Raw genomic sequence first — 13526 nt, 5'->3', positions numbered from 1 at the left:
AGGCTATTTCATTCATTTATTTGTCATTTAACTTCTTTGGGTGAAAGTTTAAAATAATTTAAAAGCATAAACGGTATGCTCCATTATGAAACAGGCTGGAAACTGCCAAATAACGGAGTATAAATCTCTAGAAATGCAGCAACACACCCCTACTTGGCTGATCATCCTTCACTAAATCCTGTAAGGCCTACAGTACGAATTTTTCAACATATTCTGTGTTTGTTTGTTTTTTGGTGTGTGTTTTTTGTAGCCAGAATGCGCAAGAGGGCAGTTCTGGCACCTCTCAGGTGGGTGCCATTGTGTGCTGGCATGTCCTGCCTGCTTCTTGCCTTTACCCAATTCTGAGAAGTGCAAAACAAACATTTCAGGTTAAAATGGAAGCTGGCCAGCATGTGCGAGTCTACACTTTTTTTTAGATCTATGCACCTAGCCCAGCTGCAATTGGTCAAGCTAGGGGGCAGGGTCAATTCATATTTCTTCAATCCATCCTTTGTGTAGCTGCAGGAGTAGACTTTAAACTTTCCAGCTAGGCCTCCACCGTTGCACACACAGACGTTTGTGCGAGGGCCCTTCTGAGCTGCCCTAGCCACCCACCTGAATCTGAAAGATCGAGGGAGGTGGGAGCGCATTTATTTGACGTGCACCAGAATCGGGTGACCCACAAACCAGGTAGGGAGACAGCTTGCCTGAAACCCTTCTAATTCCTGGATCCAGCACAGATTCAACCTTCCTGGTAATGTTATGGCCTTCTAAGTATGGGCCATCAAAGTAACAAAGGAAGTGGCTCTGTGCCAGATAACAAATGGGTAGTTAGAAAGACAAAAGACAGGGTTCAAAGTTGAGTGTGTGCGAGCTAGAAGTTAGGCTAAAGGGTCGCTGGCAAAGTTTGCTTCATGCACCCTCCCCGTTCCACCCTCGGCAAAGTGAGCCAACCGCAGAGGATAGTGGCCTGCCTGAAGGAGCTGAGGCGGCAGCGGAGATGCCGCTGGTCCCACTGCTGTTGCTGCAACCACCACTGCCACCCCTCTGCTGGGCTTCTGTGACTATGATGCATTCATTTTCCAAGGGCAATGAGGTATGCGACGATGATGATGATAGCAATTATGTGTTTCCATTAATTTAGCTCAGTGAAGCTTTCTGGGTATGTTGCTAAACTAATAAATGCATGCTTCTTTTTTGACCTTTAAATGTCACACAGAAATTCTGGTGCTTCTTAGTTGCCTAGTGAGCTTGAAGAAGTTAAGCTTTCTTCTTGTGTAGTGATGCCTTCAAGCTTGTCTGCCTTAGCCATTTTGACAGATGAAGTTTAAAGGTCAAATTGAAAATCTTACCTGCTCAGTCCTGAGTTCTGCAATGTATTGACCACTTGAGATGTGTCACCAACCATTTTCAATCTTGCCTTGTGCTTTTATAGTGAGATGTTCATTACAGCAAAAACCACCAAGAGCTTGTAATGTATTAAAATCATTTTCAGTCTTGAACACACAACTCGGTTTGTTTATAACAGTGAACCTCTTGAGCACCTGAGATGTGCAGAAACACTGTACTGTGTTCTCTTAACATAGTTTTTTATAAAAATTGCATAAAGGTGCCTAGATAATCCTTTCTTGGAGACACAGTAAAGTTTTCTAACATTTCTGAACTAAAATCTGTTAGACTATATACTTAAACTGGAAGAATTCCATAGGCCATGAAAATTTTAAAAAGACCTTTGTGATCCTGCTTGTTAAGCTATGATGCTGCATATGATCTCTCTTGCAGACTAATTTCGATTGCTTAATAATTAGAGTATTATCAAATGTTACTTTATAAACACAATAGTTTAAATTGCATTCCTGCTTTAGAAACTGTTTTCCATGTCAATATGCCTCAATATGAGAGAGGGACAGGCAACATCCCTGGTAGCTCTGTGAAAATTCCTGTGGAACCTCTTGTAGGACATGATATCCAATGGCAGTCATACTCTGAGTAGACCCATTGAAACCAACAGCTTTAATTTAGTTAGTCCATTGATTTCACTGCATCTAATCTGATTAATATTGGGTCTCACCCAGGATATTCAGTTTGGGTAAATGTTCAGTAAGTGAGTGAGTTTAATAAATGTTATTCCTAATATAACCAACATTGGGCATCCTGATAAGGAAAAAGGTGTAAGAACCTTGTAGGTCCCTGACTTTCCTTAGAGGGTGACATCAACAAGTGACTGATTAGCAATAACACACACACATGCCTGTAAGCCAAAAAAGTAGATGTTTTTACTTGAGAGGAGTCTTGATGGTAAAAGTGTACAGTACACTGTTTAGATTTGCAATTTACACTTAAATAGATAATTTTACAATATTGTATATATTTACAAACTGAAACAAAAATATTAACATGGTCCATCGTTTCTGTAATTGGAACGCAGATGTGCTCTAAAATTCCTCTTCCCATCATAGCGACACTGTTACAATATTCTGTACTTTAAAAATGCCTATCACGTATTGTCTTTTGAAATAAAAGCATTTGTCACTTTGCAAATTTTCATTCCTCCCTCTCCCCACTTTTTATTGTTTTGATTGACCATGATTGACCATTTTGAGGCCTGATGAAACTGACAGTTCAGATTTCCACTTAGGTCTCAGTATAATAAATCGGAGAGTGCATTGTGTGAATTTCATGCAACAGGAGTATCGAACAGTCTCTATTGTCACATTTTCTTGATGGACATTAATTTCATACAGTTAACACATGTCCCACCCACATGGAAACTGGCTAAAGAAATAACTATGAAAAAATGGACCAGTATATCAGGTTAAATAAAATGTATGCACCTGGAAATATTATTCTGGAATACTTGTCAATGGCATGTGTATCAATCCTCATGCTGCTGTATCTCTGGTTTTTCCTCCTGCTTGAATTCCTTTCTGAGCCAAGTGCCAGCTGAACCATCATTCGGTCTTGTTTATCTCCATTTTCAGACACATACTGTCCCAGTTCATTCACCTCCCCGTCACTATAGCTGCCATCCATCCCCATCAGTTGCCTTGACTGAGGTAGTGTACAAGTGCAAGGAAGCTGTAGAGGAAAGAAGGAAGATAGTTGTACTCGGGGAAAACTGGCAGTTGACAAATGGAGTGGAGCAATAATGCAGCCTTAAGCTGTTGCTTCTGTCACAAATCCATAGGTGAGGACTCATCTCATCTAACCACAGTTTCTCTTATCTGGCTATGATTTCCTGCATTATTAGTAGCCAGGATAGCTGATATAAAGGTAAATTTGTGAAAATACACCATACTAGATTTTGAGTTGGCTCTTCCAAATGGTGAGCAGATACATGCTTGCAGAATGGGACCCTCTATTATTATTATTATTATTATTATTATTATTATTATTATTATTAGAATTAATATACCGCCCTATACTCTTAATGCAGCTGAGGAAAGGGTGGAAATTGGGGCACCTCCCCACTTTTGCAAGTGCTTTTCTGTTAATAGAGGGCACCATGGAACCAAGCCACATTCAGGCTCATTCTATCCAATATGAGATAGTGTGCTTGTGTAGGCTGTATAGCATGAGCATTAAAATTCATGTGAAGAAACTAATGGTTTTTCCAGACCATCCTTCCTATAGTGAGTGCAGTGTTCATCGCTGTGCCAAGACAGCTGTGAAAAATGTGATTTCCATACTAGGAAATGAATTGAAAACTAGTGGGAGCCCACCAAATTGAATGAGTTTAAAAGAAGATTAGACAAATTCTATAAACAGCTACCAGCCACGATGGCTATGTTCCACCTCCACTGTCTCTGAATGCCAGCTGCTGGTAATCACTAGTGGGGAGAGTGCTGTTGCAGTCAGGTTCTGTTTTGGGGCTTTCCACAGGCATCTCGGCCACTGGGATAACAGGATGCTGGCTATTAACCTGATCTAGCAGGCTGCTCTTAACATGGAAACATTCAGAGGTGGCATAGTGAGCTGCACCATTTCTACCTTTTTAAAAAAAGTTAATATTTGGGCATCTCATGTTGCATGTGTAGATCCAACCCGAGTAAAAAAAACAAAAAATGGTTTGAACATACCCTTAGGTAGAACAGTTTTACTGTTAGACCCCCATTGTGTGTGTGTGTGTGTGTGTGTCTGTCTGTCTGTCTGTGTGTCTGATTCATCTTTAGAATCTACACAGCCAGTGCTGGTTTTCCAGGGGGTACTCAAGTGTACGCAGTACAGACACCTCTTTTTTGTTGTTAAAAAGTGTGGCACTTACTGTAATAACTTCATGGTGAGTACCAGCACCTATTTTTCGGGGGGGGGGGGGGAAGCACCGTACACAGCCATTTTATCTGCACAGCACCAAATGAAGTTACATTTACCTTGTCTCGCAGCTTCCGTTCCTTTCGCTCTTGCACTGTAGTCAAGTAGTTTACTGCTGCGTACTCTAACACCGAAAGGAAGACGAACACAAAACTGACCCAGAGGTAAATGTCCACAGCTTTGATGTAGGAAACCCGAGGCATGGAGGCATTGACGCCCGTGATGATGGTAGACATGGTCAGCACCGTCGTGATCCCTGGAGACATACAATAATCCGTTTGGAGATGTCATTTTGGTGACAAGTTGGCTTTGTTTACCCTAAACAGAGGGCCAAGTGTTTCATTAAGAAATGAAATGCTAGCTTGAGGTGGGCTGCTCTACCTTCTTTGAATGGTGTGCTATCATCTTCCATGCTGTCACCTTTCTCTGGTTGTGGTCTGGTGCAAATTGTGTGCTGGATTGCATAAGCTGATGCATGGATGACCTGTGGGCTGATGGTACAGCCCTTGGACACAGATTTAGACCAAGGCTGCAGTCATAAACATATTCACTAGGGAGTAAACTGCACTGAAAATGTTAAGTTGTGGGGGAACATATCAGACGACACAACGATTCTTTAAACTGCTCTTGCTTATTCACAAGCCAGAACAGAACTGAGCTGAAGGGTTCAGCCAGTCTGCTTATATAGAGCTCCACTACAACGCATCAGTAACCACTTTCTGTAACTATCCAATCACTGAATGTCACTTTCAATCCCTTATTTGCATATGTGGACCTGAGTGAAAACTATCTAGAGTATCCCCCTGCTGGCCCATGGTGAGAACTTCAGTACATAACAGAAAGCGCTGAGGTTTACTTCTGGGTTGTATTGCAGTGCAGACCAAGAATCCAAAGCACAATTACCTAGAGGCCTCATTTAACTTAGAATCAGTTCTCTGCAGATTGTGCTGTAAGCTATTCAGTCTCGCAAGGAAGGATGGATAAATCTGACTTTCCAGTTTGTTTCTCACGTTTTAAATCTAAGTTATGATTACATTCTGTGCCACTTCCGCATTCCATTTGAAAAGTATAAATAATTATCTAAAGGACAGGACATTCCTACATATTTAAGTTATGGATCGAAATAGCGGTGATGCACAACAAGAAGGTAAATAGGCAGATGACCACAAAATGTGACAATCTGAAGTCACAGTAGTGCATAATTACCCCTTAGCCAGGGGCCACAACCCTGTATTCGTTACCAATCAATTAGTATTGGTCAGAACCAAATAGCTTTGCATATGCAGTTTAATCACTGCTGAAAGTGTGAGTGCGGTGACCACTTTATATCCTATCCCTTTGAGTGAAGACTTTTCTCTCATCATTTACATCAGCAAAGAAAGATTTCCCTGCTTGGGCTTTGACAGAATCCTGCTTTGTGAGAGAAAGAGCAAAAGGTCCAGGAGCTAATACCGTCTCCTTTGGAGTCTATGATGTCACATGCAATGCTGCAAATATACACTACTCAAACTCTCTCAAGATACTACACCATAAACCCCTGCCTATTTCCTAATGGGCATGAATTCATTGGACTCTGTGTAGGCTAGAGAATACAGCTGTAACATCAGAAGCAATGAATTGGGAAGGGAAGAGAGAACTAGGAGATCCAAATGCAAATTTAATAAATAATAATCAGAGAAGATAATCACAGCTATGCCTACTGATGGAGCCACTGAAATGTTAAAATATAATTTTCCACTCAATGCTTCATACTCTGAAAATATTACTGATATTATTTCTCTATTTTACATTGCTTTCTGAGCATTTAGCTCAGAAAAGTGACTAATAAATAAACAATTCTTAGCCTATTTCTACAGTGCCATCCATGAATGTGGATGCAACCAGGCCTCCACCTGCCATAGACCCCCATGGCCAGCTAATACTCCCCCAACAAATAGGAGAAGGGAGTGAGAAACAGTCTCAGACATTGCAACGTCACCTGCTGTTCAGAGAGACCCTCCTGGATTGGCATTGCTATAAAAAGAGCAGGTCAGACACAGCGAGGTTTGGTTTGTTTACCTAAGGGAACTCTTGCAGGCACAGCTCTGCGGTCTATCCAAAAGGACACCCAGGACAGCATGACCATCAGAGTGGCAGGGAAATAGGTCTGGAGTAAGAAGAAGAAGATATGCCGGCGTAAAGTGAAGTTGATGTAGAGGCGGTTGTACCAGCCTACAGGAGACAAAGAAGGTAGAAGTCAATCACAAAAGCCCACATCCACACCGTACATTTAAAGTGATCTTGTACCACTTTAACAGTCATTGCATTTCCCCCCAAAATCCTGGGAACTGTAGTTTATAACTACAACTATCCAAACGTTTTGCACACCTTAGATGTACTCCGCAATAACAGAGACCTCAAAACAGCAGTCCCCAAAGATGACTACCATGTTGTTTGCATGGTGGTGGTAATCATCACTTGGTAGCAATAGTACTTTGAAGCTTTTACTGTACAGCAACTCCTTTCTAAACAGCCTTTTCGAAAAGCAGTTGCTACAGGATGAGATTATCACCCTGTTAATAATAAGCTCTTTGAATTAACCCCGTACCAAAGATACTGGGTTACAGCATTGTGCACAAACCCAAATTTGGGGTTCAGCAGCACAATCTGGCATCGGCTGCCGAGCCCTTTGCAGGGAAGACAACGTGTGACATGATGCCACAGCCTCTCTGGCAAGTCCAAAGACAGTTTCTCCAAGTAGCGATCAAACCTATTTCCATAAAAATCGACAATAATTGAGCCTTGTCCAGGCTTTATTGTCAAAATTCACTCACCTGTGCTGCTATAAAAGGCAAGTTTGGTGGTAGTGTGAAACTCTTGTATGAGGAACTGGGATAGCGATATCCTCTCATCTGTTTTCAGGGAGTCGTTGCCATTCTTCCAGTACAGCATGAGATCATCTTCAGTGTAAGCATCTAGAGAGGGAGGAAATATTAACTCATTTATTGTAATGAAGCCAGTTGGCACTGTGGCCTAAGTCGCGTACTGAATGCTATCTTACTGTCAACAGATATACACCATATAGTCCAGTGACAGGATTTTATTTTCTATTTAATATGAGCTCTTATTTACTTTTCTCTCATTTAAGTGACATATATGAGAATAAGGAAAGGACCTGAGAGCAGACTCTTTAACATCAATGTTGGGGGGTGGAGGACATGTATTGCCTCTGCTTCTCCGCAATTCCCAGTTTCACCTCTGAAAATATCATCCACTTCTTTTTTAATCAAGTGAAAGCAAAAGGTGGGCAGCTGTTAATTTACAAATTTTTACATTAATAATTTTACTTACTACTTTTTTTGCACAATGCTTTACGAACCCAGTAATTAGCCACAACAAGAGATAAGAAAACAAGGGACACTGTACTGTCTGTAGATTGTTTGCTGGAGTATAAGCAACATTTTTTTTAAAAAAAAAACAACCAATATAATTATTATTTTAGGCCCTTGTCATCCAATCTAGTCACAGACCTGCAAGGGCCATGACTAGCAGGGGCAATAGAGGAGGGAGTTTGTACTCGGTCTCCTTTTGCAAGAGGGCTTTACTGAAATTAAAGTAGTCACAGAGAAGAAGCAGGGTGTTTGTTCCTATATCTTTGTAAGCAAAAGAAAAAAGAATTGTTGGACAATTCATTGTGAGCTGTGCTCACTCTTCTTAGGGCAGCAGTACCAATTATGTGCGCACAGCACTCATGCTGAGGTTGCATAATTTCTCCAGCACACAGCTATGGAAAGCACAGGAACACCCTTTCAGAATAAAAGCACACAACCCCTATTTTGAAACAAAATGTGAGGCATCAGCATTCGGCCTTCTTCAGAGATCCCGTTTACTTACAGCTTTCAATTTCCAGTGAACACGTTTGTGTGTCAAGGGGAAAGCGACTAAAATCCATGTTACACATAGCTGTTACAGTAACCCTAGAAACAGAATAAGAATATTTAAAATGTCTTCCTTTTACATGATTAAAAAGCCACATATTTTTAAAAAAAAACACAAAGCAGGAATAATGCACGTTAGATGCATGCCTAGTTCGTAACACTTTCACATGTTTCAAGTCCGTACAATTCTTTATATATGGAGAAGTAATTCCTTTGCATTCAACTAGGCTCACTCCCTAAGGCTATAGTCCTCTGCACACATACCTAGGAGCAGGGGCGCCGGCTCCTGGGGACCAAGGCACTGTGGGGACCCCTATCTCTTTTTTGAGAGGGTGGGGCCCCCTCAATATTCAGAGGGCCCTATGCACGACGTCAGGACATTGTATGATGTGTGTGACATCAAGATGTTGCTTCGGGCCCCCTCAATCATTTGGAGAAGCTGGTGCTTCTGCCTAGATGTCCCAGTGATTCAGTGGAAGTACGTCTCATTCAACATGCACAAGGGAGGCTGTGTTGACTCATGGGGTCTTACTTCTGAATAAACAGGTCTGGCTTGCACTGAAAAGAAGTGAACCAGATTTGTGGTGGGAGGTACCCTGCTGACTTAGGAGCAAAAAAAGGTTGTCTTACACAAACCAAACTTGGCACATGTGAATCCCCAACGCAGGACAACACCCAGACAACACTGTCAGGAGACCTTTGCCATTCTTGACTTTTGTTAAAAGTTGTGAAATTGACTGATAACAAATATTATGCTTACTTATCTCGAGTGAATCTAACCCCTGACATTCCAGCATAAGGTCCACTGCTGAGCTCTGGAGCACCCTTGCCCTGCTTCTCCTCCTTGCTGTTGCTACTGCTAAATCTGCAAGCAGTGACAAATGCAAAAGAGAAGGAAGAGCAGTATCTCATTCTGGGCGGTGTGAAGAGTGGGCCCAGAGGGCGACCCAAGGGAATGGGCAGTGATGGCCGTGGCAAAGGAGAGGGTCCCCTGAGAGCATCGTTCTCAAGGGCCCCTCTAAATCTGAAGCTGACAATGGCTCCGTCCACCAGATGACTCCACATACACAAAGTCATCTGTTATTCTGAACTTGGATAATGTTAGTGGAACAACTTGTGATACGTCTTGATCTGGGTTACACCCACTGAGAATTCATGCACACAGCTGTATAAGAAATGAAGTCAGCATGCTTGCAGAAGCTCAACCAAGCATTTTTGTGGATTTCACCTTACCTCAAGCTGTAAAGCACCTTCCCATCTGGCTGGACCCGGAGCATGACGTTATCTGTGGTGGTGTCATGGATAAAGGATCGTTTGGAATGCACAAAGAACATATCCGGCACCCAGATCTTTTTCACTAGTCTGCCATCAAAGGTCATGCTTTGGTTGTTGGTACTTGGAAACGATAGCCTTTCATCTTTCCAGTAATGTCTAAGGTAAAGTGTCATGGTGAAGTCCTAGCATAAGCCAGAAATTGAGACAAGGAAAAATTAATTCACATTAAAAAGGTAAAGGAAAAGAACCCCTGACAGTGAAGTCCAGTCGCAAACAACTCTGGGGTTGCAGCGCTCATCTCGCTTTACTGACCGAGGGAGCTGACGTTTGTCCGCAGTCAGTTTTTCCGGGTCATGTGGCCAGCATGACTAAGCCGCTTCTGGCGAACCAGAGCAGCGCACGGAAATGCCATTTGCCTTCCCGCCGGAGAAGTACCTATTTATCTACTTGCACCTTGACATGCTTTCAAACTGCTAGGTTGGCAGGATTAATTCACATTACTATTTTTTAATCCATAAATGTTTCTTAATCCAATGTAATAAAGGAAATAAGTTTTACACTGCAATTGTAAGATTCAGGTAGAATGGCAAAGACATCCTACAAGTGTTCGGCTGCCCCCATTCCGTAGTTAAAGATGTGCTGTAATAAATACATTTTTGCCATTGAAATATTGGACTGGATTTGAAACTAATGTACAAATCCATGTCTTAGGTCATACCCAAACCATACATTTAAAGCATTCTTAAATCAATCCAATAGTCATGGTGCTCCCTCCCCCAAGACTCCTGGGAACTATAGTTTGTTTAAGAGTGCTGGGAATTGTAGGTCTGTTACCAGGATTCTTTGGAGAAAACAATGTGGTTAAAATGTGTGGTGCACATGCAGCCTAAGTGTTTTCCACTCAGTAATCTCTTTTCCCACTCCTGACGTGATGTCTGTTTTTCAGAGCAGCCCATTCCATAAAACCTCTTGTTCAGAAAGAACAACCATCCAAGCATGGGCATGACACTTACCATGTCCACCTCTGAAATACTGTCCAAGCTTTCAACTTGTACATCTACTCCAACAGGAATGGCAGGGCCTATAAGAAACACAGCATGCAATGCATCAGAATTGTTTATATGTTTTTAAAAGAGCACATATGAAGAAGTAGTTTGCAGTAGGGCTCTCACAAAGAAGGCAAGCGTGCAAAATAGTTTGCTGGCTGCCATGTCTAAGGACACAGGCAGTTACTGCACAGTAAAGGACTCCAAATCATACCTGGGTTATTTGTCATTAGCTGCCAAGAAGTAACTTAGGGGTGAGCTGAACCTTCTAACAACGAAACATTAACATTAAAGAGAAGCACACAGTTGCTAGGTGAGATAACAGGTCATTTGCACCTCTGGGCTGGTTCCCATGTAAACTAGAGGCCTTCAAAGACAGGAGGCCTTCAGATGTTTTAGACTACACTGCAATGCTGGCTGGGGCTGATGGGATACATAGTCAAAAACATCGGAAGAATACCAGGTTGGCAAAGGCTAGTTTAATATGGAGCAGATAAACTATGCATTGTGCTTTTCCTTAACTAATTACAGAGGTGGGGGAGCCTGATTCTCGCAATGAAAGCAACACACAGGAGGCTTATCGTTTACTCCTCCAGCAAGAGAGGATGAAGATTGAATGTGCCACCCCTACTCACAAAGCAAGAAGCACTGGGGGTCCCTATGGGCAGACCAATATCTAAAAAGCCAGGACATCAAAAATGATAATGATATTGATATATACGCAAAACACTTATGGCCGATTCACACGTGCAGGTTCATTACTTAGCTCTCAATTAGGAACATAGGAAGCTGCCTTATACCAAGTCAGACCAATGGTCCATCTAGCTCAGTATTTTCAACATAGCTGTGGCTCTCCAGGATGTTAGACAAAAAGTAATATCTCCCAGCTCTACCTGGAGATGGCTGAGATTGCACATGGAACCTTCTGCATCCTAAGCAGATGCTCTACCATTGAGCTACAGCCCTTCCCCAAGTGCTATAACCACCTGTCTGCCTCCATCAATAAGTTCCATGTTCAAGGAGAAGCAAGGAGAATATGAAAACATGGTTTGAGACATTTGACACTTCGTACAGTCATGATGTTGCAGACACACTTGTTTGAACTCAGCCAAATAGGTGTACCACTTTCCACTTTTTATACTTAGGAGATAAATATTAGAATTTCTATTTCAGCAAAGATTATCTTAGTAAAATGCATACACAAATCCTCCTACACGAGTTAATAATGCAATTACAGAACATGAGATTTGCTAAAAGCATAAAGGTTGTTCATGAGCACTGCTGGACAAAAAAAACCCAACAAAAAAACCCTCAACCTTTTACAACTAATTGAACTTGTATTGTGCATATTGCGCATGTAGTAACAATAAGCTTCCCTCATCAAGGGGTAAAATAGTACCGGTAGTTTGGATTTGAATGACCATCTGTCAGCCAGGAAAGGGTAGATAAATTACAACATTCTTTAATCTGGTGGGGCATAAGAAAGCATGTTTTCCTAATCCTCTGTCCTAAAAGCTTGGATTTTGTATAGCACGCAACCACAGTGCTGGAAGTAAAACATTAACCTGGAGCAATCTAAAATATTCTTTCTGTAGTGAAAATGCTAGGTCAGCAAAATGGTGCATTAGTTGATGACATATTATATATATTAGGGCTGGGGAACCATTTTCAATTTGATGGTTTTATTCCCTTCTGGGCAACATTCAAGGGGCCACACGGTGGTGGTGAGCGGGCAGGGCTGGAGACAAAAGTGGGTCTTTTGTCTGGAGACAAAAATGTAAATTTTACTCTTCTACAGTAGGCTAGTTTCTGCAAACACCCACAGGCCCCTCTGAGTTCTCCATCCAGGCAGCAAAGAGGCATTATCAGTCTTCAAAGGCACATTCCGGCCAGGCAAAAACACTCGAGAAGGGTATGAAGCAGGGCTGGTGAGAGGTGGGGCCTGAGGAGGGAGTGGGGTGTCAGGCAACTCCCAAAGGCCAGATAGGTAAGGCTTACAGGGCTGCATTTGGCCCCAAGGCCTGAGGTTCCTCACCTCTAAAATAAACGAATGTGCACGTACACACACAGTTGCTGTGAAATAAAGCCTTGGGATTTCACTGCCATCTGCAGAGAAATATGACCCAACCAGGCAGTAAGGTTCAGCTTAATGTCATGAAATTTATTTTTAATAGAAGGCATGTCCATTTTTAGAACAGGCATGCCTATTTTTTTGTATTCTCAGGATTCTGTTTTTGTATACTCAGTATACTCTGCTCTATTCCTCAAACACTCCTCCAGTCAAAGTGTATTTTGCCAGTGACGTTTCTGGTCTTCATTTCAAATAAATGCTTATCCTGCAACTTCCTGGTGTTCGTGTAACAAATGTTATTGTGGGGTAGGGGGTTGTCCTGTTTCTGCTGCACTGGTGCTCTTTCAGACAGCAATAATATAATAGCATTGGGGAAAGAAAGCACAAAGAAAATGGATTTAATCCAACATGTGCCACAGAATACATCCACAATAAAATACCAGTCTGGAGGGGTCCTAAGACTTCCATTTATAATTTAAGTTTATGAGGGAATTGTACTTATCTGCACATAACATTGTACTTAAAAAAATATTCTCTGGCAATTCAGATAGGCCAATAAGCTTGCAAGAGATACGCTGCAGAAACAAACAAAAGCTCATTGTTCCTAAGCTTTTCAAAAAGGCAGCTGCCCATCAGTTAAAAGAGACGAACTAGCCAGCAAAGCCAAATAAACGTCACATTTAAACCACCATTCGTAATAACCCTCAAGCAAAGGGCAGTTCTTATGTTCTTATATGAGGAATATGATAGAGCCAAACTGAAGTCACTTTAGCACAACAGGAGCGTTTACTGAGCTAAATAAGGTCACAGACATATTTGTGGCTTAATTTCAGTCAGGCGTCTGAACCTGTTTTAAAAACCAGAGCTGAGCCCTTCAATTTGGAAATAAGAAAAAGCGCCACAGAAAATACTCTTCCCTGTTGCCCT

At 41.8% G+C, this 13526-nt stretch overlaps 1 protein-coding gene across 9 annotated transcripts in view; it reads right to left on the bottom strand.

Annotated features, from left to right (window-relative positions):
• Nucleotides 1-2233: 2233 nt before the first annotated feature.
• GABRR1 (gamma-aminobutyric acid type A receptor subunit rho1) overlaps nt 2234-13526 on the bottom strand; it is a 29759-nt gene continuing 18466 nt past the window's right edge. For 6 of the 9 annotated variants that reach the window (XM_079970501.1, XM_079970505.1, XM_079970504.1 and 3 more), the window contains 7 exons: nt 10496-10563; nt 9441-9664; nt 8164-8246; nt 7104-7244; nt 6349-6501; nt 4350-4546; nt 2234-3057 (listed from right to left, as the gene is read on the bottom strand). In XM_079970501.1, coding sequence (XP_079826627.1) covers nt 2767-3057; nt 4350-4546; nt 6349-6501; nt 7104-7244; nt 8164-8246; nt 9441-9664; nt 10496-10563 — 1157 coding nt within the window. In that variant the 3' untranslated portion in view covers nt 2234-2766. Of the gene's footprint in view, nt 3058-4349; nt 4547-6348; nt 6502-7103; nt 7245-8163; nt 8247-9440; nt 9665-10495; nt 10564-10742; nt 11790-11927; nt 13509-13526 lie in introns of those variants that run through there. The other 3 variants (XM_079970503.1, XM_079970502.1, XM_079970508.1) reach the window with 3 other exon arrangements.

The sequence above is a fragment of the Podarcis cretensis genome (genome assembly GCF_951804945.1).
Source record: "Podarcis cretensis genome assembly, chromosome: 3".
NCBI classification, from domain to species: Eukaryota; Metazoa; Chordata; class Lepidosauria; order Squamata; family Lacertidae; genus Podarcis; species Podarcis cretensis.
The sequence above is the reverse complement of the archived record's forward strand: the minus strand, read 5'-3'. Positions and strand labels throughout refer to the sequence as shown.